Source organism: Mus musculus, chromosome 12 (assembly GCF_000001635.26).
Source record: "Mus musculus strain C57BL/6J chromosome 12, GRCm38.p6 C57BL/6J".
In the NCBI taxonomy this organism is placed as follows: Eukaryota; Metazoa; Chordata; class Mammalia; order Rodentia; family Muridae; genus Mus; species Mus musculus.
In genome coordinates, this window is record NC_000078.6 from 104,858,255 (window position 1) to 104,884,514 (window position 26,260).

The 26,260-nt window shown below is 50.5% G+C and overlaps 1 protein-coding gene across 8 annotated transcripts in view; it reads right to left on the bottom strand.

The window, feature by feature from the left end:
- Clmn (calmin) overlaps positions 1–6,828 on the bottom strand; it is a 101,969-nt gene extending 95,141 nt beyond the window's left edge. For 7 of the 8 annotated variants that reach the window (NR_104439.1, NR_104437.1, NR_104435.1 and 4 more), the window contains exon 1: positions 6,616–6,822. Coding sequence is in view for 2 of the 8 variants with exons in the window: in NM_001040682.1 (NP_001035772.1) it covers positions 6,616–6,697 (82 nt within the window). In the remaining 6 variants the exon portion in view is untranslated. Of the gene's footprint in view, positions 1–6,615 lie in introns of all 8 variants that reach the window. The other variant, XR_001780506.2, reaches the window with a different exon arrangement.
- Positions 6,829–26,260: the final 19,432 nt, after the last annotated feature.

A 26,260-nucleotide genomic window follows, 5' to 3' on the forward strand; every position in this document is an offset into this window, starting at 1 on the left:
TCTCTTGAATTTTACTGTTTCTACATTCCCCAACTTGACTCTTTTTCTGCACCTGACCAAGTGGTATACATGGCCTTCTGGGCGCCTTCTTCCCTACCCAGCCATGGATAATATCCAAATGAATGGGTAGAGCTACATACAAAAACAAAAAACAAAAACAAAAAAACAAAAAACAAAAAACAAAAAAAAACAAAAAACACTTTATTTATAAAATGAGCAGCAGGCCAAATGTAACCTACAGCTAAAGTCTAGGACTGACCACTCGGTGAGGAGAAAATTAATCACAGAAAAGCAAACACACCAATAAAGAGGAAAAAACCCTCAGACTCCCCAAAGGCTGCTTGTACTTCCTTCTATGACAGACAGAATCTACCACTATTTTCTTTTTTCAAAAGACACCAAGGGACGTGAAAGTAGGTTTCTATGGGAACGGGAGTTCACTTTTAATGGCGCAACCATTATAAAGACAATCGCTTTATTTTTCTTCTTCCCTTCAGACACAGGGTAGGCGTAACCTATGACCTGTTGGGCAGGATTTTGCCCGGAGCTCTGCTGTTCCAATAAAATATAAAATGCCATAGTGTTCTAAAGGCCAACAGGGCACTTCATGATAGCCAGGCCTCTTGGGCAAGAGGCACTAGGGAATGGCTGATCTGATCCGGTGTTTTCCTTCCCCAGGCGGCGATGGTGCCAGCAGGCAGCTTGGCTGTTCTGAGGAGGACAGGCCCCTCTGGCTGCCAGCATCCTGGGTTCAATCCTCTTCATAGGTCAGTTACCAACCCACAGGGGAGGGCTTGCCTCTAGCTATGTACACTCCATTTTCAAGATGAGTTCTGCCCCCTCTGGTTTCTGGGTACACAGATAGGCAGGAGTCTCCTTTTGCCTTAATCACAAAACCAGCCAGGGCAAATCAAGAATGCCTACCATTTACTGCTGTGTGCCTTTTCTATAGAAAACCCGAGAACTGCAGCCTTTTCTGCTGGGTCTCAGGGTGGAAATGAATCTCTGGCACTTGAATGTGAAAAGAATCCAGGAACCCAGCCAACAGAGCTGCGTGGAGCCCAGAACCACACGTGGGCAGCCCACGCCCCGTGTGCCACAGGCCAGAATGCACATGGCTTTAGGCAGATAAACAATGCCTAGGCCCAACCTCTCCTGACACCACCTTCCAGGGGTAACTCAGAGCTCCCAGTAAGCCAATTCCTACTTTACCAAGGCAAAAGCTGAGAAATTGCAGGCAAAAGATTTCTTTCCCTGGGTCCCACGGTACGTTAGCCACAGTATCAGAGCCTCAACTCTGACCATCAACCTCACAGGCCAGGCTGTGTTCCCTAACCACACAAGAAAATGCCCCAAGAGAGACCTTTCCCAGACGGTGAGCTTTTACCTGCAAACCAGAGATGACTTAGGGCCTGGGGTCTGACTGAAGACCCAAAACATCCACACCAAGATTCATGCCTGGGAAACAAGCACACAGCCCCAGTGCTAGTGACCCAGCAAGGCAGCCCTCTAGGGACAAATATCCACATCTGATTTTCTCCTGGTTTTTAAATGGAACCTTCCAGGGTACTAACTGTGCTGACAGCCGGGGTGGGGGGAGGGGGGGTGGTGGATTCAGGGAATGGGGATAGAGAAAGGCCCTTTCTGGGCTCTTCCCTCTCTAGCCTTGTCCCAGAGCACAGACCATCTAGACTCAGGTAGATGAGCAGAGCAGAGAGTGGGCTCTAGGGGGAGAAGGGAGATAAGTAACTAGGGGTGAGGAGGTTGGTATGGTACCTCCAGCAGACCACAGCAGACGACCCCATACCAGACTCTTTGTGGTCTGCTGGGGGGCACCACACCAGCCTACCAGGCCAACCCAGTCTTTTTCTCATCCATAGACTTTGGCACCACTCTTCCAGGGGTAGACCTAGCAGCTACCCGTGTTGTGGGTTGTTGTTCTCTTCGCATATAACATGACCACTATTATCTTAGTCAGAGCATCATGACCACATTTCACAAGACAGGGCCTGTGGACATTCTCCTGTGGGCATCCCCGACGTGCAGGACACCCTTCTCCCACGTCCCTCCTCTAATCCCAGTGAGCATGTGGTCTCAGGAAGTGCTAGAGTAAATAGGAGGTATAACGTCAACTTGAATGGGGACTCCAGCTTTCATGAGTTGTCACCCATGTAAGTGGGGGGACAACTTTACAGTGATGTAGCTATTTTAGGGTCACCCCCAGTCCTATAACAGCTCAACCCTGCTTCTGAGGATGAACCCAATAAACTCACTGTCCCACAAAGCTCGACATGAATGGAATTGTTCCTTTGGCTTGTTGGCATCTTATGTGGGTGAAGAGATGTTTCTTCCTGTCTCCTCAGGAAAAGTTATACCAACATCAGGTCCCTGATGCCACTACCAGGTCAGGAAGCTCTGCTTTCGTCCATGAACTCCCTGGAGGGCTTAGCAGGGACACAGTGGGGTGGCTGGATGGTGGGTGGATCAGAGGAGGGAAAGCTAGGCCAGAGCCTAAAAAAGCCATTAAGAAGCCCAAGCAAGCTCAGAAGAGCCAGAGCCTGGGCCCAGGCCACTGAGGAGGAGGAGGAGGAAGAGGAGGAGGAAGCAGTAACAGAGACAAGCACGAATCCTTCTGGAACATACAAACAATGCCCTATAGAGAACAAACGAAGTCAAGTCTATGGTCAAAGTCCAAATTCAAAGGCCCACTTGGGACCTTCACAGCCATCAACAATGAGGTTAACATCCTCTCTACCTGTGTGCTTATACCCATAGGATGCTTGCCCTCAGCCTCACCTGGGTTCAAATACCGACTAGACTTGCAAGTCATATGACCTTGGGGGCGGTTCTGACTAAAGGTGGCAGTGCCTGTCAGAGACCACAGTCAGCAGGACTCCAACAATGGCAATGATGCTGCTGAGTACCCCTCAGAGGAGGATTGCGACAGCCTGGTGTCTGTCCCAACTACCTCACCGAGCCCCCTCTGAGAGGTGAGTCTACGCCAAGCTGTTCTAGAAAAATCAGGCTAGAAACAATGACATCAAGTCCTTAAGGTAGCAGAAGAGGACAGAGCCCCAAAACAGAGATGACCACCATACAGCTGCAGCAGGGAACTGAGTCCTGATTGTCCTGGTGCCTGAAATGGTGTTCTAAAAGGTTCAATGTGCCTGCCCCACATCACCACGCAAAACAGAAAACCCGGGGATTGGGAGAGAGTTGCCAGGCTCCTAATGAGCAGGAACCCACTCAAACCCTGGCAACTGAGACATTGTCCAGAGTGGGTCACTCCTCATCTGGACTCTGGAGCAAAGAGGAGAGACCAGCAACACTGTCATCGGGACACTCAGCAGTCAGCTGGGAGGAGGCGCCTGGCCACCTCTAACCTCTATACCACCTGCCATGGCTCTGCAGACACGCTGGGTCAGTGAGCCTATGCTTGGAACTTCCTCCCAAGGGTCATTTTCTCCTCTGTGAAAAGGTCAACAGCCAGAGCCACCCTCACTCCCTTGCAAGGGACCCTGTAAGTTTTCACAGGGAGTCTGTGCCAAGGGATGCTATGCTGCACCACAGAACCTTGGTGACAAACTGCTCGATGGCCATCGTGGGCTCCTGTCTGACAGCCTCATCTGCTGTGTGGCAGTTAATGGAGGAATGCCCCCGCCCCCCCACGGAGGGAGGCTGGGTTTTTCACGCAGCGTATCTGGCCTCCCTCCACCCCAGTGTTCCTCTGGGGAAGATTTTCCATATCACAATCACAGCCTGAATTCTAGAACCCTACAGGACAGGGGGACAGAGGCAGAGGTGGAATGTACAGACATTGTGAGACAACGTGCTTCCTAATAAACACCTGAACACTTGGGGAGGAAGGACCAGCTAACTCCAAGCTGCTCTCTGAAAGGCAGCCTGCAGGGCCTAACCTCAGCCTGCCTTCACTGCTGACCCCAGAACCACCTCGTGCCAGGAACAGAAGACTCCAATCAGCCTTGTTAGACCAACAGTAGGAGCTGCCTGCGAATTGTACCAGGAGCCTCCATCCCTCTGATTGCAGACCCTTGAAGTCCCACTGCCTCCACCAAGTGTGATCACCAAGACACTGTGGCCACCTGTACCCGGAGCAGTCACAGGCTTATAAATCAAACCCTGAGCCAGGCTCTGCTGGCCACGCCTACCCACAGCCCACCTAAACTTAGGCAAGCCAGGGCCCCGGTATAGCCCCCAACTGCTCATCCAGACAATATCTGGGCCTCTGACATCCACCAGCTGGCTCAGCAGATGCTCTGAGAATAATGTAGAATGCTTTCCGGACTTGAACTTTTGGCTGAGACCTTCTCAATACCACAGGAACAAAAAAGAGAATATCTCTTTTCCTAGTCCAGACAGAGAAACAGAGAAATAGAAGACAAGATCCCTGGCCTGAACTCCATTCTTGCTTTATCTCAGCCACACCAGGCAAATCAGACAAGTCCCACTCAACAACTGCACAGAACTAATGTTCACCCCCCCCCCAAGACACAGCTGACTTTGCCCAAGCTGTGAACAACCCAAAGGTCCTTCCTCAGATGAATAGAGAATAGAATGGTGGTATATCCATTCAGTGGAATAGTACTCAGCAGTTAAAAGGAACTATAGCTATAGTAAAGACTGTGTGGATGAATCTAACATCAAATTGATCAAAAAGGGCCACATCAAGAGAACACGTTGAACTGCACCATTCAACTGTAACGGGGTCCAGAGACAAATTGAACCTACATGAACTAAAAACAAAGATGAGGATAAGGATCAGGCTCAGAATAAAGGTTGCCTTGGTGATGGGCGGGTGAGGTTACTGACTGGGAAGGAAGGTGAGGGATCTGGGAATCTTTATGTAGGTAGCAATTACCTGAGGTGTACCCACAACTAAAAGCATGCTAAGCTTACGCTTAAAATCAGTCTATGTCATACATGTAATACATATGTAATACATATGACATTTGAGATACATGATTTGAAGTTGGCCTCTTACTAACAGAATCCATTGCTGTTCAAATTATAACTGATATTTTGCCTGAAAGTGTGGTCACCTCAAAGCGAGGAGCTGAGACACCCCTCTAGCCCTTCAAGAACTGTCGCAAATCATGCTGTGTAGTCCCATCTCTCTGCCTCACTTCGCCGCCTGTTCCTTTACAATAATTGAGCTCTACCAAGGGACCTGATCCTACAAGAATAATTGTCTGTGGCAGATAGTATGTGCTCATTAAAATGCCTAGTGATTGCCTAAGGTACATGAGACACACCAGATCTGACAGCCCCAACCAGATACCATCTCAGCAATGGTATGCTGCCCACCCCAAACCAAACCCAAGCTCTCTCCATCACTGCAGCTCTGAGCCTCCTCCTTTGACACAAATCACAGTAGCTGTACAGTAGCAGAATCCAGAGCTGCCAGTGCAGTGCCCACTCCCTGAGCCGCCCGCTGGCTCCTTTTCAGGTCACCTCTGCAGACCTGCACTGTCCTTGCCAAACCTCAGTTGGAGAGGGCCACGTGAGCTCCCAGAAAACATTCTCTCAGGTGTAATGTTTAATCTAGACTCTTCCCCCCCACCCCCCGCAGGGGCTCCCTGCCCTGCTGGCAAAAGGGACACCCACAATCCTCCTGCCCCACCTCTGTCCAGACCTTCCAGTTGGATCCTGGCGAATTCAACCTTGGACTCTTCTTCAGCCCCGAGTCAGTAGGGGAAGTGGCTTAACCCAGCCTCACCTGTGCATGGGGCCAGGTGGGTGAGGAGGCCGGAAGTGGATTTATGTCCAATTCTGCAAAGCTCCCATAGGAGAGAGGGGGCTCGAAACACACTCCACCCACAGGGCTTGAGAGCAATGCCTTTTGCGAGTGGGAGGGGTGGGTCTCTTTTCCTTAAGAGCGCTCTCTCTCTCTCTCTCTCTCTCTCTCTCTCTCTCTCTCTCTCTCTCTGTGTGTGTGTGTGTGTGTGTGTGTGTGTGTGTGTGTTTGCTAAGTTTCCACACCCAATACTTTCTTTTGGAAGATACTTCATAGTCATAGGTGGCAGAACCACAGAGCCCAAGTCTGACACACGGGCCACCAGGAGTTTCTCTTTCATCTTGTCAACCGCCTCAGGCAAGGGGGTTTAGTTCCAGCCCCTCCCTAGTCTGTGGGGCTGGGTAGAGAAGGTCTTCTGAACCTCACTCAGTTCACTGGAGTCCTCAGCGTGCCCCCATCATCCAGAGCCTCTCGGGACTGACGCTGTGCCCCACTCCAGGTCCCCAGCCCCATAGCTACTTCGGAAGAGCTTTAAGTCTGGCTTGTGCGCACACAGCACACAGTGGCACTTTCTCCTGGCCCTGACCCGGGCCACCGCCCCCCAAGACTCCACGTACAAACTTCTCTAAACTACCGGAGGCGGTAGGAGGGGGGTGATGGTCCCCTGCTGGGAATGGGGTGCACACACGCGCGTGCCCACACGCACACGCGTGCACACACACGCCCACGCACCGCCCCACCCCCTGAGCTCTGCAAACCCGGCGCAGGCCAGCCACACCGGCTCCGGGGCGCACGGGGGGAACCAGCCGGGCCCACGCTTGGTGGATACGGGCCCTCCGGGGAGGCCGGGGCCGCGGTACCTTGCAGGTTTTGCACACGGATGTCGCTGATCTGCCCGATGAGCTCCTCGCGCTGGAACCAGTCCCACTCCTGAGCAGCCATGGAGCGCGCGCGGCGGGCCGGGGCGGCGGGCGGCGGGCGGCGGGCAGCGGGCAGCGAGAGGTGGGCGGCTAGCGCGGGGCTGGTGGGCGGGCGAAGGGCCGGCCCCGCCGCGGGCGGACGGGCTGGCGGGCGGGCGCGGGCGGCGGAGCGGGGCGCCCGGCGCGCGCTCACTGCCCGGCGGGGGCGGGGGCCCCGGGCGGGAGGGAAGAGGGCGGGGCGGGGCGGGAGGAGCCGGCCTCAGGACAGTCCTTTTTTTTTTTTTTTCCTTTTTTTTCCTCCCCCACCCGCAGGGTGGGTGTTGGTTGGATTGTTTGGTCGCAAACGCACAATGATGAGGCACAGGGGGGTCGCAGCCCATAGATTGTGATGTCTTGAGGGGGTGGGCCTGGTGACGCAAGCCAGGGTGCCCCTAGCGCTGGTCCAGGATGTCTGCCCCTTCCCTATCCTGTCCCTTCTAGTCGCAGTAGGAACTCCTCCTATGCCTGGATCATCTCCCTGCTAAAGGCAGCTAAACCCTGTCCATCTCTGATCCCAGGACCATGGAAAGTGAGTGATGGGCTAAGTGATGTGGAGATGGAGTTTCCTATAGAGCAGGAGTTGGGGGCAGCGGGAGTGGGAGGGGGGATCCTTTCTTGGTTTAAGAGTAAAGGCCACTTCCGGTTCTCTCCAGCTGTTGGGAGAAACAGCTCTCCTCCCAGAAATGGGTTCCTTTGGGGTCTTGGCCACAAGAAATCTGGTGCTTTATCGAAACCCCAAGGACAGGCTGGGCAATGGCTCAGGTGGTTCCCTGCTTGCCTCGCACGCAGGAAGCCTTGGGTTTGATCCCATGCGCAACATAAACGGGGTCTTTGCATAATCTGTGGTCCTAGCACTCTGGAGATGGAGACAGCAGGAGAAGTTCAAGGTCATTCACAGCCACCTGGATGAGTTTAAGGTCATCCTGGGATACCTGAGACAGAACAGGCCTTTGTGGTTCCCACTCTGGGCCCCTGTGTCTTTTAACCTGAGAATTCTGGAGCTTATCTTGTTTGGGGCTCCACAGGGCCTGTGTACTTGCAGCCAACTCCTTTATCGGTTAGCCAACAGAAAATCTGGGAGTTTGTCTAAAGTGAGGAATGACTTAGGGGTACACAAGTCCCAGTGTCTTGCTCTCTGTTCAGATCCTACCTACAAGAAAACCAAGTATGCCATTGGTAGGATGAATGCCCAGAGGGAGAAAGTGCGCAGAGCTCTCTGAGTATGGAGACTCACCGAGGCCTGCTGACCATTGCCATGTCTGTGGAAAGCCCAGCAATGAGCAAGCAAAGATGAAGGCCACAGACATGTCTCCTGGGAGAAGCGGGCCCTGGGGGGGGGGGGGGCAATGAGAAGACCCTTAAGTCATTTGTGTTTAACCCAATAACCAGCTGAGATGACAATCCCAGATCAAAGTGATCTTCAGAAAGGGGGACATTGTCAGCTGAGGGCAAGGAGCCAGGGTGGAGGTAACATCAGCAAGGGTCCCATAAAGCCTGACCCTGAAGCTGAGACTAAAGGAAGGGAGAGGCCCACCTCCCCAACCCCCCAGAATCCAACCCCCAGGACCAGGCATCCACCCAGCAGAGTAGATCATGATCTCAGTGCAGATCATGGGTGTCTGAGGCTCTCACTAGACCACTCTGTCCCTGCCTGGATTCAAGGTTACGCTATAGAGCCAGGTCCAGTTAACATGCATGGTCTCACCTCTCCTCCACAAGGCATCCCACTTGAATTCGATTTCTATCTTTGCTGTGGGTTGAAAATCATTTCCTTCACAAAGCCAAGTGCTAAGAAAGTCAGCTTCGTTGTCTCCATTGTGAGATGGCCAATAGAGAACTTGACTCAAAACAGTATGTGGTTGAAAAATGATCAGAAAGGACGGGCTATCTGTGATGCCTATTCTTGGGAATGACGGGGAAGGAGGCCTGAGTCACTGCTGATTAAACACCAACTGTAAACCTGATGTTTCTTTGAATCAAAATGGAAGGAATTTTAGGTGGTTTTCCAAATGGCCTGGGAGCCAGAACTCACTGTGAAGCTGAGCCCTAACAGCACCTGGATTGTCACTGAATGAATAGGATCTCCTACAGGACCTCTAAGGGCGTTGGGAGCACACCTGGTCTCTCTCATTGGTCCTTGGGCTTATACCCTCACCTGTCAATTATAGTACTCCACTTCGATCTATCGCTACAAGTTGCTGCAGGTCCTGGCTATCACCAGGGCTTGTGGTCTGGTGCGCTCTGTCCCTCTTGGATTCATGTTTGGAAGCCTGCCCAGCCAGCATGGTGATTTCAAGAGGCTATGAGACCCTAAGAGGTGTGGCCTCCTGAGGGGTCTTAGGTCTCAGAAGGAATTAAAGTTGTTGTCGTGGGACCCCAGCTGTTGTCACAAGACCAAGTTACCACAGAACAAGTAAGCTGGGGTATCAGAGGGTTGTAGTAGCACTTACCTGCTATGCACAAGGTCCTAGATTCCAAACCCAGCACCACCAAGGGTGATCCCTCCAGCTCCCTTGCTTCCTGGTTTGTGGGCAGTCTCTCCCTGTCACTCAATCCCACCATGATGTCACCACTGCAGTGAGAGATTGCCAGGAGCCTCATCGTGACCGTGGCTATGCCACATGCACTTTAAGCCCTTTCAAAATGGAACAAAACTCCCATTTGTTAGTCACAGAAACAGAACATGGACCGATAAACATGTCACCTCCAGGCCTTTACCTAACTCGTCCCCTGTGACACAATCCCCGGCTCCTCCCTTTCTCAGCTTATGCCTCCTGAATCCCACTCACCTCAAGAGCACCTTCTCCATCACCCTGGCCTGCTGGGTGACTGACTGGTGCCAACCTGGCGCTATTTGGTATACCCTCCTAAACCCTGCTGGCCCATGTCTACACAGCATGAGCATAACATTTCCTTAATGGCTTTTCCTCAATCACCCATGAGGTCCTAAAGAACACAGCCGAGTCTTAGCCATTTTCTCCACTTGACCCTGAAGCACGGTGCCTGGCACAGAGGAAGGTCTCAAGTACCACACACATGAATGGCCCTTATTGTAAGCTTGGAAAGCAGAGGATTGCTGTGACCAACAGCTGGCCTTCATGACCGGGTCCAAGCAAGCTTCTGAGAAGGCAATCAAGACATGTTTGCTTAGCTCTCATGGCAAAGCACACCCCGTGGAGAAACAGGCACCAGTGCCAAGAGAGGACTACCCCTTCCTCAGGCACGTCCAGCCTTCTGGAGGGTGTGGACTTTGGGGGGAAAACTGGGCATTTGGCCTCTCGCATGATTGAACATCTCTCTCTCTCTCTCTCTCTCTCTCTCTCTCTCTCTCTCTCTCTCTCTCTCTCTCAGACATTTTTGGGAAAGGAAAAGTACTCTGCCTACAGGCTTGGCTTCCTGGAAGTTCCCAGCAACTGATTTTTCTAGATGTTTCCCAGTTCTTCCAGAATCTTGGTCATTGTGTAAAACTGACTTTCTCCTGAAGGGAAAGACTTGGGAGGATTGCAGAGACCTACCTGGCCCCTGCTCCTGGGGACTGATTAATGCAGGCAGGAAGGGTAGATACAGGTTTCCTTCTGTGGTCCAGCCTACATGACTGTCATGTGGATTCCAGACAGTAAAGGATTAGGTAACCCCAGTGTTCCTGTGCAACCCCACTGGGAGGGGTGGGAGGAGCCCAAGAGAAGGGAAGCTGCCCTCTCTGGAGACAGCCACTTCCCTATCTTCTTCATTGTTGTGACAAAATGCCCGAGCAGAACTTGGGCGGAAGAATTTATTTAGGCTCATGGGTTTGCAGGTTTCCACGGTCATCTGGCTCTGTGGCTGTGAGCCTTAGAGCATCATTGTAGAAGAAAGCTATTCAGATAATGACATCTAGGAAGAGGAAGGACCTCCAGGAAGGAGGCCACATCCTTGGTGACTCACTTCCTCCTGGTCTCATTCCTCTCTTCCCGCAACCTCCAAGGAGGCCACCATATTGTGACTCCTTCAAGGGATCAGTTGCATCAAGGGATCAATTGATTGATTGATTCCATCAGAGCCCTTGAGATCCAACCACCTCACCAAAGCCCACCAGGCAGGGACCATGCCTTTAACTCCTGAGCCTTCGAGTTACTTCTCACCCAAACCACACCGTCCTCTTATGTGTAGACAGCCTTTGTCAGCTCAGAAGGGATGCCAGAGGCCAAAGAGGTAGAAATCCTTGTTAGAGGAGCTTAAGTCACAGCCTGCCCCAGGTTCCAAACAGAACTCTTTGTCCTGTACTCTCACTCTCGACACTGGAGAACTGACAGTGTTCTCCAATGTGACTGGAGAAAGACCTGGGCCATAGGCCACACTAACACTTGGTGATATATATATATATATATATATATATATATATATATATATATATATATATATGCATGCTTATATAGTTTAAAAAAAAATTTTTTTGAGACAGAGTTTCTCTGTATAGCCCTGGCTGACCTGAAACTCACTTTGTAGACCAGGCTGGTCTCGAACTCAGAAACCTGCTTGCCTCTGCCTCCCAAGTGCTGGGATTAAAGGCGTGCGCCACCACACTGGGCAGTTTAAAGTTCTTATCTCAATCAAAAAAATCTCTATACTAGGGGCTGGTGAGATGGCTCAACAGGTAAGAGCACCTGACTGCTCTTCTGAAGGTCCTGAGTTCAAATCCCGGCAACCACATGGTGGCTCACAACCATCCGTAACGAGATCTGACTCCCTCTTCTGGTGTGTCTGAAGACAGCTACAGTGTACTTACATATAATAAAAAAATAAATAAATCTTTTTTTTTAAAAATCTCTATACTAATCAGAAAGCTAAAACCTCCAGGAACCCAGATGAGTAATTAGAAAGCCTGTAAACCCAGAATTCCAGAGACTGACAGAAGGACTAAGAGTTTGAGGCCAGCTTTGGCTGCATAGCAACATATGGCAATCAAGACATGTTTGCTTAGCTCTCATGGCAAAGCATACCCCGTGGAGAAGCAGGCACCAGTGCCAAGAGAGGGGATTCCTTCCTCAGGCACGTCCAGCCTGAACATTGGCACAAACATTTAAAAAAAAAACAAAAAACAATAAAACTTTACAAATTTTAAATGGAAAAATCTCAAAGTTAGCAGATCGCAAAAAAAAAAAAAAAAAAAAAACAACAACAACAACAAACAAACAAACAGAAAACAAGACATTTCCTAGCCAGGGGTCTGCAATATGATGTCACCAGGCTGCACTGTGCCATGAATACCCCTGGCTTCATTCATTCAACAGACCTTGGTTGAGTATCTCCCCTGTGGCCAGGCCCTGTGTATGGTATGGTGGTCTCCTCAGTTTAACCTCACCACTGAGAGAGGAGCCTTTGGGGCGCTAAACAGAGGGCTCTTCCTGGCCCTAGTAGCCATGCTGTGGAAGATGACAGATATGAAGCAGGTGCCCTAACAAGTGGGTGGCAGCCTCCATCAAGCAAAGGAAATAGATTCTTGAACTATTTAGATGGAAGATTTGACAGCCCCGTATGCTTGGCTAGGGAATCCTGTAGCTCCACATCTCTATACCTCTGCTTCTAGCATTCTCTGCCTGTCATTGCCACTGTGTTAGTCACCTTTCTGTTACTCTACCAACTATCAGAGCTCATCAGCTTTTGGAGAAAAAAAAAGGTTTGGTTGTCTCAGTCTCTGGTTGGCCTGCTGCTTTGGGCAACGCAATGCATCATGGTAGTTGTACAGGGCCAAACAAAACCAGTTAAAACCAATCACCACAGGAGCTGGAGTGTGGAGAAGAGCAAGTGGCTAAAGTCCCCAGCCCTTTCAATGACAGGCTCTCAGGGACCTGAATATTCCTCAGTAGACCCTACCACCTAAAGATTTGAAGCCCCTGGGTGGTAAGTGCTACACTTTTACCCGAACACCACTGCGAGACACTTAGGTTCAAACTATAGCACCCACTTTACTCCAAACTCCTGGAAAATGCCTTGAAAGTTGGGCTATTTTATATTGCCTAACATAACTGTTGTTATGTTAAATATGTCAAGAAATATCAGTGGTGTGCATACACAAACAAATGGCGTTTAAGCCTTATTAATTACTAACTCCTGACCCTCACAGAGCCAAGAAGCCCAAGGCAAAGCGGGGATCTCTTCCATGAGCAAGCAACAGGCCAGAGGACACAGGGGATGCACAGCAACAGAAAGGCACTTTCTCCTGCCCCAGCTCGGTGTTGGCTGTGTGATGCCAAGCCACTTCTCAGCCTCTCTTGACTTCTGCCCTCTGCTCACGGTCTCTGCCTGTTGGGGTGTGAACTCGGATGTTTATCTTCAGATGGTTCGTCACTGAGACCCAGGTTGCTTCAAAAGCTCAAAGCAAACCACATCTGGAAGATAAGGTGCCCCTGACATTAGGAGATTGCCTATAATATGCAAGATTAATGTATTCCCTAAGATTTTATTAATTATTTTGGTATGCAGAGGTGTTAGTGGGTGGTTTAAAAAAAATTCTGCTTCCCTAGGTAGATTGTACCGGATGCCCCAGTTTCCACAAATAAAACCCTTCGTTGCTCCCAGTTTTGAACAGTCAAAGGCGGCTTCCCTGGGGATGGAGCAGCTAATTTTTTTTTTTTGGTAGCTATAAAAACTCCATTTAAGGAGTGTGCATTTTCCAGAAAAACTAATGATAACCCTCACCCTCATCACCACCACAAAGAGGAAGATACTAGTGACGGTAATGTGGAGAAGAGGGCGCTTAAAAACTTTACAGAGGGAAACGCCCACACCCTCAAGTGTTTGCAATGAGATTGCAGCAATGGACATCTTTTTTTGTTGTTTTGTTTTTGTTTGTTTGTTTGTTTGTTTGTTTGTTTTTCGAGACAGGGTTAAAGGGTTTCTCTGTATAGCCCTGGCTGTCCTGGAACTCACTCTGTAGACCAGGCTGGCCTCGAACTCAGAAATCTGCCTGCCTCTGCCTCCCGAGTGCTGGGATTAAAGGCATGTGCCACCATGCCCGGCTTTGGGGGGGGTGCATTTTGAAATCTAAAGCAAGTTTTTCTGCTGAGAATCCCAGAAAAGATAGTTCAGAAGTCAGAACCAGTACCCATAAACCTCTTGGGCTTGTCCCTGAAGCTCACATTCTCTAGTGGGAGAAGCCATTTCTAGTTTTATTGTACGTCTATTGTCTACCTGTGCGGCTGGCGTTTAGTCCTTCCTGCTGGCAAGGACCCAGCCAAGGGCATTTATAACCTCATTCACTCACTCTTCTCAGCAACTCCTCTGGAGAGGAGCTGTCAGCGTCTCGATGTTAGACATGAGGAAACTAAGGCCAGAAAAGTTTGAGTGTCCCCAGGGTCACTGGAGAGCTTTAACCAGGAAGAGACTGAAACCTAGGATCTGGGTGCGGGAGCTCCCCTGAGCTTCATGTCCTCTCTATAGTAGCTTTGAGCTCGGCAGCTCCCACTTGGCGCTGTTTAAGGTGGAGTCCCCCTCTAGGGAGCACTTTTGCTGATTTCTGGCCTTAGCTCAATAAGACCAATAGGGCAAGCTCACCTCCAGGTCAAGAACAAAAGACTCTGCACTGATCCAAGAGAGGTCCCCAAATTTGATGCCCAAGGACCCCCAAATAGCTTCACATCATTAAGACACTTCAGTGGAGCCTTTGTGGAAGGTGCGTTTGTGTATGGCACAAGGAAGGGACACTGCCTGCATGCTGGCGAGGACATTATTGCCACTTTTGTCTTACTGTGCATCCGCATAGACTAAATCAGCTGTGACATCACTGGGGGCTAGATTCCTAAGGGACCATCAATGAACATGAAGTTTGTTGTTAACCAACAAGTCCTTATGTGACATGTGACTCTGTTCCTTGCGGTATAAATGGATTTGCACGTAGATTCCTTTAGGGCAAAGGAAGAAGCCGTTAAGCCAGTAGCAAGTCCCAGTCACTTGATGTAATGACTCCTGGCTGTTATCTGTCCCACCACGACCTGACCTGTCAGTTTTCCCACCTCCATCTTCACCCTGCTTCTCCTGGGATGTGGGAGTCCCTGCACTCCTCTGGACCTGGGCTGGATTTCATGGCTTGCCTGATAAGACGACTATGGCCCTTCTGAGGCCACTCAGAAGAAGTCTGGCAGCCTGGACTCCAAATGCCTCCTGGATGAAGCCAGTTGCCATTCATTCATCAGTGTGAGCCTGCATACTGTGTGGAAATGCAAGCATACCCCACCACCCAGCAGCTAGAGCAACTGAGTTGGGAGACAGACAGACACAGGAGAAGAGAAGCCTTGTTCCAGGGCCCATGTCCATCCAGCCCAATGGAGCTGTGGAGGGCTTCAGACTCAGCAATCACTGGAACTGCATAAGAGACTCTTGATATCACAGAGGAAAACATGTGTACGCTTTAAAGTGCTAGAGATACAGCGTGAAGTCCTAGAACCCAGAACCCAGCCCTGCTCTCCAGAGTCCCCTGTCCCAGCTGCTGATACATCTTCTCCCTCCTTCTATCACCAACTATCTGTGTCCATTCCCTTGATGGCTTCCAACCTCCTCCCTGGCAAGTGATCTTAAACCATCATTAGAAAAGGTTGCTTCTGGTCCACTTTGGTATGTCTCTAGTCCCTATCATGAATGACCCCCCCCCCATCTTTATCCACTCGGTTCCCCTAGGTTACCTGCTCCTGTTGCTCAAAAGAGCTGCTTACATACAAACTCTTCTGAGCCTCCCTCGGATCTTTGAGAGGGCTGGGGGATGTGGTTTATGCTATAGAGTACTTGCCGAGCATGCGTGAAGCCCTGGGTTCCAGCCCTAGTGGTTTCACACTATCCTGGGAAGAGAACAAATACATCACAGAGTCATATTTATCAAGGAGGAAGGAAGACACGGACCAGATACGACCACACCATGAAGCAAAAGAATCCAGGTGACACAGCGGTGTGAGCTGTAGGGTTCTGTTGGCTAAAAAGTCCCGATGCTCTGATGGAACGTAACAGAGGCCAAGGTGAAGATCTTCCTCAGAGGCAGAGAGGAAGGCACATAAGGGCAGCCCCTGAGGACTGGATGTGTGTGGTTTCTGACCTGAGTCTGGTCACACACTTTAGAGTAGGTAGTTCTGACAGACCAATCTATCCATTTTAGGGGTGGGTGTTCAAATTAGTGATAAAGAAGGGAGCGCTGTGTCACAGGCTTTTTGGTCACACTGTGAACCCCAAGCTTGTGTGTCTATCCCTAGCTCACCCCTTTACTCAAAGAGCTTCATGCTTACTGTAAATGAGATTAAAGTCAACATAGATCAAGAGGTGACGTAAGCAACCAGCTGACAGGGAGTGGACATAGGAAAAACGGACCGAGTAAGAGGAAGTCAGGAGGATGAATAGTGAGACGCACAGGAAGTAGAAGGGAGGGACATTCAGTTTGAAGGGTTTTGAGTTGGTGTAAAGGACGGCTTTTTCCTTTTGGGATGCTGGCTGACGAGGAAGGTCAGCTGGGTGCTTTCTCTTCGCCCCAGTATCTGGCTCCCGATTCTTCACTGGTAAATCAAACCGAACATTTAAGACACGATTAAGAGCAACAGTGAGGTTCCACCTACTAATTGGCTGTCGCATTCACTCACTCCTTCCTCCGCCTGGAGTGCACCTTCTCTTGACTTTCTTTGGTGAGCTCCTTTTGGTCGTTCTCATCTAGACTAGCCTCCCATTTCTTCAGGGAGCCCTTTTCCTAATAGGATTGTATCAGTCAGCTGTGGCCGCAAAACAAACACACCCATGAAGAGAGTGATCGAGAACAAACAATGCTCGTTAACTCGAGATTCTGTTGGAATGCACACGATGCACATGAACTACGGTGTCAGACTGGAGGGCCCCATCCAGACAGAGTTAGCACCCAGGGAGGAAGCCAACAGGACAAGACATAGGTCAGCTGTCCAGGCCCCTCAGTGGCAGGAAGGAGACCAGAATGAGTGTGGGACTCAGGCTGTGACTGCCAGCAGGCGCAGATTCAGATCCCAGCCCTGCCACCTCCTTCCCGTGACACTTTGGACAGTCCTGGACTTCTGCCCTTGTGAAAGGGAGTCACAATGAGTTCTAGAGGCAGTCAATGCACATGGTGTGCGGAGCAGCTCCCTACACACAACAAGGCACACAACAAGGACACTTCACTCTGCTTGTGTGACAGACTAATGTCACTCAGAGGCAAGTGCAAGGCAGGATCCCTGGTGGGAGGGGCTTCTGAGGAGTCCAGGTCTAGGTCCAGCGACCTCCGTTCTGCAGTGGCTATGGCCTGGGGCAGCTGTGACTGGGTGCCCCCCTCCAGGGGCAGGTGCAGGGCCTGCAGGATGCTCCATTGTGTCTCAGTAACCAGCCACATTTTCGAGGTATTGTTGAACCCACTGATGAAAAGTCCTATTACAGTGTCTCCTTTGCTAATTAGCCAAACCTTCCTGGTGCCAGGTTAGTAAGGGTGTATTTGCCTTGCTTTAGGGTTTGCCCTAGAATGTGGGTCAGAGGTAATCAGGCACCGTCCACCTCCAGCAGTTTGGACCATAGCTTGGTGGTAAAGTTGGAGTAAGTTGGCACGAGTCACTGTGGGTTATATGGGAAGCCTGCCTGCTTTCCCTCTCCCCCGAATTTGGGAGTTTGCTATCTCTATAACCAGTTCCTCTATCCTTGGGGTCATTTACTAGCTTTAGCAGGAAGCTGGAAGAGAGGATGGGAGGGGGGAGGGGCTTGGGGAGACAGGGGAGGGTCAGTAACAGAGATAGCAAGGACTGGCGCTGATCTGAAATCCAAAGCTGCCTGCATGGTTTGTTGCTCCCTGTTTTAAGAACAGGCTTATTTTCTTTTTTAAAAATAACCCTTTTGGGAAGACCAGTCCACGGGAACATCACCTGCCCTGGGGCCAGATCATTGCAGAACCCCTTTGGCAAAACAGGAGGCGGGCTCCTGTCAGCCTTTGGTCCTGAGGACAGGCTCCACCCTCCAGCATCCCTATCCACAAGGGACACCATGGGTGGCACACCTCTAGCAGCAGGGCCCTTTTCAGAACCCACTTCTCCCAAAAGAATGGAACCCTCACTCCAGGGCCACATGGTCTCACTACAGTGTGCAGACAGGTTGGGGAGTCTCAGCTTCCACTTGATCCTGACAGGACATGGGTCAAGTGTGGTCCCTGAGCATCCCTGACCTCATGGCCCGTGGATTTCATAGCAGAATCCATCCCCCAGTCCCTGGGCTTTCTCAGAGGGCTGCTGGGCTCTCAGTGGTGACACACACACTCAGGACAATGAGGCAGCAAATAAAGGTGTGGCATCTAAGCCACCACCGAGACACTGGGAGGGGGAGGGGAGGAGGAGGCGCTAGGGGTGGGAAGCAAGCCAGAGCTGTGCATAGAAGGAACCAAGGACTGAGGATCTGGAATATGGAAGGGTATCCAGCTGAGGGTAGAAGAGCCTGCTTGTGTAGTTAAAGACTGGCTTTCCAGGAATGGGGTGGGTGCACAGGACACCCAGCAGCCCAGATATTCCCACACTTCCCCTTCAGAGAATGTCTCCATCTTCCCAGGGCTTCTTGCCTCCTCCCTCATTAACTTCCTTCCCCTCCCACTTTCTTCTCCAGAAATCAGTGGTACTCACTGTCAGCCGCTGTGCAGGGCACAGGGGGTCCTGTGCCAGTCCCTGCCTCCGCCACCAGAAAGAAAGGGCAGTTTGACATGTAAGGACTCAGTAATAGCAGTGTCATGCCACAGAGAGAAAGTGTGTCTCTGCAAGATGGTCTCCAGGCCGGTGGGGACAGACAGGGCTGTAAGAACTCTCGTCACCTGGTGGAGGACCTTCCCTCGTGTCTCCACTGGGAGGACTTGCCTTGGTCTGTGGGCTTTAGCAAATGTGACCCACACAAAGACACAAATAGGCGCTCGGGCCTTTGTCCACCTTTGGGTTGCTTGGAACTCTGAGATCACGGTGAGAGGCTGAGAGAGCCAACCACAGAGGCCATGTGGAGGTGCCCCAGCAACGGTGTGCCAGTCCATGCTCCCACGGGTGTCCTAGATCATCCAGCCTGGCACATTCAGACAGGAGAGGCTATGTCTCCCTCCCAGGCAGCACCCAGCACATCCGTGTTGATGACTGATGGAGATCTGCCACCCGGCGACTGAGCTGAGCTTCGTGCATGATCTTGTTCTTGCTGTTACCCCTCGCAGCTTGCATGCGGTCAGGCTTGATTATTGCCGAAGGTTTACACTGTCCTGAGATAGCCCTCGAGAACTTAACCACAGGGGAGTTTGTGGTTGAGGAAGAAGGGGGGGTCTCTCCTGGTTCTGATATGTTTATATGGTTTTATGTTGTTAGACCCTCAGTTGCAGAATAACCAATAACTCGTTTTCTGGCCTATGGTTCCGCATCCATGAAGGGGCTCTGCTTGCTTTAGGATAACCCAGGCCCGTGCATTGCCACTCAGTGGCAAAGGCTGATGCATATTCTGTCTGTCTGACTGTCTGTCTGTCTGTCTTCCTCCCTCCCTTCATTCTTCCCCCCCCCCCTTTGTCCTTCCCTTTCTCCCTCCCCCTCCTTCCCTCCCTCCTTCTCACAATGCAGACAGTGCATTAGGGCAAAGGGGTAAGGCAAGGTTTGGCCTCTTGGCTTTACTGGAAGAGGTCACCTGCCTGCTCTTTCTGTCACTGTTAACTGCTAGCTACAGTGAGGGGTCCCAGGCAGGAGACAGGTGTCTTGTTAGTTCTCTGAGAAGTTACCTAGCAGAGGTTTCCAGCAGTCGTTACCCAGGAGGAGGCTAGATTCCTGAGATAGGCTAAGCACACGTTACCTTATTTCTCTTTGGTTTGATTTGTCCTCCAGCGCAAAATTACATGTTTATGCCTGTCAGATGGCTTGAGGGGACGCCGCATGCCAGCATCTAGCGCCCCGGAACACCTCAAATGGATCCTCTTGAAGGGAAGGCAGAATCATGTGTAGAGTATAAAGGTCACAGGGGAGTTCCATGGGGACCACAGGGACCTGGTGTCCCCATAGAGCATGTGAGCTAATTACTCAGACGATCACCATGACTTCAGGACACCTGCAGTAAGGATTCCTTGAGTTTCTCTGAGTCACCCCCAAATGGACAGCAGACCAAAATGAAGAGGAGAGAATGATATAAATATTGGAGTGCCCACCTCTCTTTTTCATGGAAGGAGACACCTGGGCTCAGAGAAGTGGCCTAAGAATCCAGTCCCAACAGCAGGAGTATACAGCTCATCTAACAGCCACAGACCCAGGGAGGCTGTCACGGCACTAGATAACAGCAGCAATTCTCAACCTGTGGTTCGTGACCTCTGGGGGTCGGGGGGAGGGTGTCAAATGATCTCTTTTCACAGGAGTCACATGCCAGATATCCGGTATATCAGAAAATTACATCATGATTCATTAACAGTCACAAAATTAGTTATGGCATAGCAACAAAATTTCATGGCTGAGAGTCACCACAACGTATCGAACTGTTGAAATGTTGAAGCTTCAGGAAGGTTGAGAATCACCACTGTTCCGTAGGCGAGGCCAGGCATGTGGCTGCTCACACTTTCTGCCACATGTTTGAGAGGAAGGCATCTCCACTGCGTGGAGAGAAAGGGCCGACAGGCAAATGTTGACTCCGCCTGTCTGACATCCATGCCCACTCCCGCTGATACAAGCATCCTGACTTCTGTAGGAAGAGCTGCTTCTGGGAATGGGCCAGCTGATGGGATTCTCCACCAAGAGGCTTGCTATGTTACTTTTCAATTGCTGTGAAACCGTAACCAAGGCAACGTGTAGGAAAGTGTATTGGGGGCTTGCTAACACCTTCAGAGGCTGGGTCCATCACCATCGTGGTTAAGGAACATGGCAATACCCAGACAGGCATGGCTTTAAAGCAGCAGCCGAGAGCTTAGATCTTGATCCACAAATACATACAGGGCAGAAAGAGCTATCAGGAAATGTCATGGGCTTTTGAAACCTCAAAGCCTTCTAGTGACACACCTCCTTCGACATGGCCACACCTCCTAATCCTTCCTAAACAGTTCCACCAACTGGGGACCAAGTATTAAACATATGACCCTATGGGGTAATTCTTCAAACTGCCACAAGATTCATGTTCTATAGCCACAGAGTGAACTAGGACCAGCTCAGTCCATCCAGGGCAGTCCCTCGCTCCCCTGCTGTTTCTGTCTTAAGCAGAGGGAAGCAGTGTTAAAAATGCAAGAAACTAGCATTTGGTGGTGGCACATGCCTTTAATCCCAGCACTTGGGAGGCAGAGACAGGCAGATTTCTTAGTTCGAGGCCAGCCTGGTCTACAGAGTGAGTTCCAGGACAGCCAGGGCTACACAGAGAAACCCTGTCTTGAAAAACCAAAAAAAGAAAAAAAGAAAAAAAAGCAAGAAGCTGACTTGTCCAATAGAGGACAGAGCAGTGACCCTGGAAACATTCCCAAGGGTTCCCGCCTCCGGGCCTGTTCTGCCCCATGCCTCTACCCAAGGCTCCATTACCCTGATGGGGGGCCTCTTGGGCCTGCCATACCCTGAAGAGTAGGAAGTGATTCTTCGCATCATCCTGCTAACAGTGATGGAGGCGGCCTTGCCACAGGGAGAGCCTTTGAAGAGGGGTGAAAGCACAGCAAGAGCCTGTGATAGGATGGCACCTGGCCTGACACCACGGAGCAGCCCGGGAGGTCTATGCTCCCTCCACGAAGGCATCCAGCGAAAGCACAGCCACACATCCTCTCAGCCTAGAGTTAATGGGATATCTTGATTGTTCCTGTCAGCGAATGACACCGCTATTCAAGCTTTCAATTCATCACGTACTTTTAAAAGCAAACTCTGGGGCCTCAATTAAATAAGCTTCCTCATTTACTTAATAATGGTGCCATATTGACGGAACAGGGACATTCTGTGAGGAACATTCCCTTCGCAGACTCTTTCAGGATCTGAGGTAGCAGATGGGGGTGGGGCGAGCAGCCTCAGGCTGGCTTGGAGCCTTGGTTGGAACCATGGGACCTTGGAGCCTGAGAGTTGACCTGAAAGTCACTTTCAGGCTGCCTGAATTCTTTACCACCGGTCCCTCAGATCCCATCCTTGGTAAGGCAGGAGTAGCCTCTGTCACACAGCAGGGGCTCAGAGCTTGCTTCCTTTCACAGTCCTTTGGTCAGTGGTTTTCTCAGGCAAGCTGTTCATGCATCGACCCTCTGGCCAGGGTCCTGGGGCAGAGAACCAACAGGCACCTCTACTGAGAGGCCAACACAGCCACCATGACAGCCAGTCTCTGGAACTCACTTCCTCCCCTCACATATCTTTCAAGGTCCTCTAATTCCTCTCTATCCCCAAGAAGGCTCCCAGGTTCCATTTTAGTCATCTCCGGACCTGTAATCCATCCTGAAGTCTGAACCTTGGTTAGCGCAAGCTTCCACCAGGCGCGCCTCGGACCACTCTCACCCCGCTGTCAGGCCCTCATCCCTCAGTGTCGGGGAGCCGGCAGTCTTCATGGAACCAGTCGTAACTGTGGCCAATTTCAGTAATTTCAGAATTGCCAGGGAATTCCAGCCTGTCGCAGCTGCTCCTTCATGCTGCCTTTGATCTCCACTAGTCTCCGTGAGACGCAAAATACTGTTGTCATCCTCAATTACTCCAAGGGACAGGGTGGCCTTGACCTTGCCACCAGGCTTCCTCAGCCTACATGAGGCAGGCAGCAGCTGTTACGGAGGAAGGACAGGCTCTGGGCAAGGGAACTTCCTCAGGCCCATTCTGGAGGCCGCAGCCTCTGGAGCAGAGAGACCCCAGAGCCTGGTGCATGCTGGGCCTCCACCTTATCATTCAGCTATATCTGAGCTCTATGTTTTGTTGTTCTTTACTTTTTATTGTGAGCCAGATCCCTTACCAAGTTCTCCAGGCAGGCCTTGAACTTGCAACCCTCTGGCCTCAGCCTCCTAAGGTGCCAGAATAACAGGCTTTATAGCACTAAATGCAACTGGGCTGACTTCTCCCTATTCTTCACAGCCCCAACTCTGGGTGCATAACAAAAGCCCACCTTTCCTGCTAGGTTTCCCCTTACACAGCCCTGTCAGAATGAAGCACGGTGTTAGTGCGCCTCAGCCAAGCTCGGGGGTTTTGGTGGCCTTACCACACACTGATGTGTGCCCCAAACAACATGGCTGTCATAGATAGCAACTGTCCTCACGACACCTAGCCAGCTTGTCCAGTCCCCTAGAATTGCCAGGGGTTTTCCTCCAGAGCAGTGGTTCTCAACTTGTGGGTTGCGACCCCTTTGGGGTTGCCAAAGACCATTGGAAAACACAGATATCTATATCATGTTTCATGACAGTAGCAAAGTTATGAAGTAGCAACGAAATCATCCTATGGTTGAGGGGTCACCACAACATGAGAAACTGTATTTTCGGGTCACAGCGTGAGAAGTGGGGCTTACCGTCCTGGCCAGCCCAGCCGAAGCCTTTGTCCCCTTCCCCCTCTCTCACTTCCCACTTGTGTCACATTAAGCCACCACTTTTACATAAACATCAAATAAAACCGGTAGCCTGACTGTGCTGCCCCCATCTCTCCCAGGACAATGGTGGCCACCCCTTGCTGGCCTCCACACATCTACCTGGCTCCTCATTGATCTCCATCACTATGGATTCATGTCCCCCTGACACACACACCCCATGCCAGGCTAGTGATGGCAACCTGAATGACTTGTGCTGTGTCTTGGTCTGGCCCTTCCCCCGCCACACTGGGGACCTAGCTGAGCTAGGCACACACCCCAAGACCTTTGCACTGTGTGAGGTAATTTGACACGAGACACTCACCTGTCTCGTCCTACCAGAAGCTTATGTGTACACTATACTGTAAACCATGCCTCCATTTCCTTGTAGAAGCCAGGGCTATTTTTAATTCCCTTCCTTCTATGTAAATTCCCTTGAAATATTTCTGTGACCATGTCCCCTGTCCCCTTTAAAAAGTGACACACCCTCTACCACAATATTCACACCCACATTTTATTGACATATGAACCTGACAGTCTCCATCTGTATTTAAGCATTTCAGGGAGAGCTGGGGTCAGAACCACACAAAGTAAGAACGGTGTGTTTGTTGGCATGATGGAGGAGAGGCAAGTGTGCCTACAGGCTTTCCAGCTCTCTGAGGACCCCCATCCATTTAAGGGGGGATGAGAAACACAGAAGTTCTAGCTCAGTTACCTTGGGCAAGCCCCACACTGCTCAGCTGGCAATTTCTTCAGCAAACAATAATGATGGTGTTTACCTGGCTGCCTCCACAAGGACTGATGTCATGGGGCCCCACACAAGCCTCAGCACAAAGGCACTTGGCCAGTTAGACCTCACCACTCTGTGCAGCTGGCACCAAGGAAAGGGCTCTGTGCTGTACTGAGACGTGGCTCTCTCTTGCCTGGGACACAGTCTTTTCTGTGAGATCCCAGACTAATCTCCGGGAACAGACAGACAGCAACCATCATCACCCCCATGACCTTTCCCCAGGAGCTGGTGTGACAGCCCAGCGATTAGCCATTTTTTGGCTTTAGTTTTCTCTCCCACCACCAATCTGATGGGCACCGCTTTACATTTCTGTGCTAGCCCCACTTTGGTCATTATGGGAAAGGACGTGGCTTTGGGGACAGTTTCTTCATGTGGGTGTGTAGGAAGGAGAGGGCAAGTGGGTTTGCTCAAATGGGAGAGTCTTAGAAATGCCTGCTGCTGTACTAGGCTCTGGGTGTGGCAAGGAATAGGTAAACAGGAGGAGGCTGCCCTCGGAGAGCTGAAATCCTGTGTGAAAGGCTGACTAGGCGGATTACAGTAATAAAAGGCCATGTGACCGTGGGTTATGCCAGTCAATGTCCCATTGCTGTGCTAAACATCTGAAAAGTCAACTCAAAAGAGCCAAGAGGAGTTTGTGCTCACACTTTCATGATCAGCTTTCCGGGTCTGCAGGAAGGGTTTCATGGTGACAGGGCTTGGTGGGGTGCAGCTGCTCATTTTGGCAGCCTGGAAGAAAGGGACAGGAGAGCAAGCAAAAGGATGCAGTGGAGACAAGTGACACCCTTCCGAAGCATGTCTCCACACTGGCCTCTTTCCTTTAAACTCACCCTCAAATCTCCTTGCCGCCCATCACCACCAATTATAACTCTATCAAAGGGACTTTTCACTGATGAAGACAGAGTCTTCTCTTCTGTTTGCTGGTTCATCTAATCTGTGTCTGGGTTCATCTGTAATGCTATAGCTAGTTTGTGTGTGTGTGTGTCTGTCTGTCTGTCTGTCTGTGTGCCTGTGTGTGTCTGTCTGTCTGTCTGTCTGTCTGTGTGCCTGTGTGTGTCTGTGTATATCTGAGTGTATAGCCATAGCTAGTGTGTATGTGGGTATGTATGTGTATGTGTGTGTGTGTGTATGTGTATATAGCTATAGCTAGTGTGTGTTTTTGTGTGTGTTTATAGCTGTGTCTGTGTGTATACCTGTATTTGTGTCCATGTGTTTATATCTGTGTGTGTATCTGTGTATGTGTGTGTGTCCATGTGTTTATATCTGTGTCTGTGTGTGTATCTGTGTATGTGTGTGTGTCCATGTGTTTATATCTGTGTCTGTGTGTGTATCTGTGTATGTGTGTGTGTCCATGTGTTTATATCTGTGTATCTGTGTATGTGTCCATGTGTTTATATCTGTGTCTGTGTGTGTATATCTGTGTATGTGTGTGTGTCCATGTGTTTATATCTGTGTCTGTGTGTGTGTCCATGTGTTTATATCTGTGTCTCTGTGTGTATCTGTGTATGTGTGTGTGTCCATGTGTTTATATCTGTGTCTGTGTGTGTATCTGTGTATGTGTGTGTGTCCATGTGTTTATATCTGTGTCTGTGTGTGCGTGTATCTGTGTGTATTGTGATGGGGATGGATAGCTTTCTGTGTGCTAGGCAAGTACTCTAGCACTGAGCTACATCCTGAGATGTTTACTCAGATGAGAGTTCTAAGCAGAAGAAAGGCATGATGTCATCTGCAGTCTTGAAGGATCACCCAAGCTGCTGTGTGGAAAAAAAAAAATGGGGCCGGGTGGAGCAATGAAGAGGCCTGTGAAGAAATAAATCCAGGCAAGGACTGATAGTGACGTGGGCAGGGTAGGGGTAGGGAAAAGAATGCAGATTCCAGAGATACTTTGAAGTTATTGCCTGTGGAATTTGCTGATGTAGGGAGAGGGATTCGAGAGGCAAGAATGGTGGTGGCCTGGATATTTAGATTAACACTGAGGCAGGCGAGGCCAGCAGCTGGGGTGGGTCAGTCAGGAAGCAAGCAAAAGGAGTTGTGCGCTCAGTTTGGCACTTCCAACCAAAGGAGACAGTCGGGCAGGCTTCGAGAGACTGAAGCTCTGAAAAGAGTTTGAGAGTGACCAGTGTACGTACGTACGTGTAATATCAAATGCTTTGAGGATGGATAAGGTCACTGAGAGAGAAGAGAGGAGAGGAAGGAGGAGGGAGAGAAGAGAAGGGGAGGGGAAAACAAGGTACTGGAGAGATGAGGGAGCGACTGGGAAGGTGTTAGGTTTTCTGGTTTTGT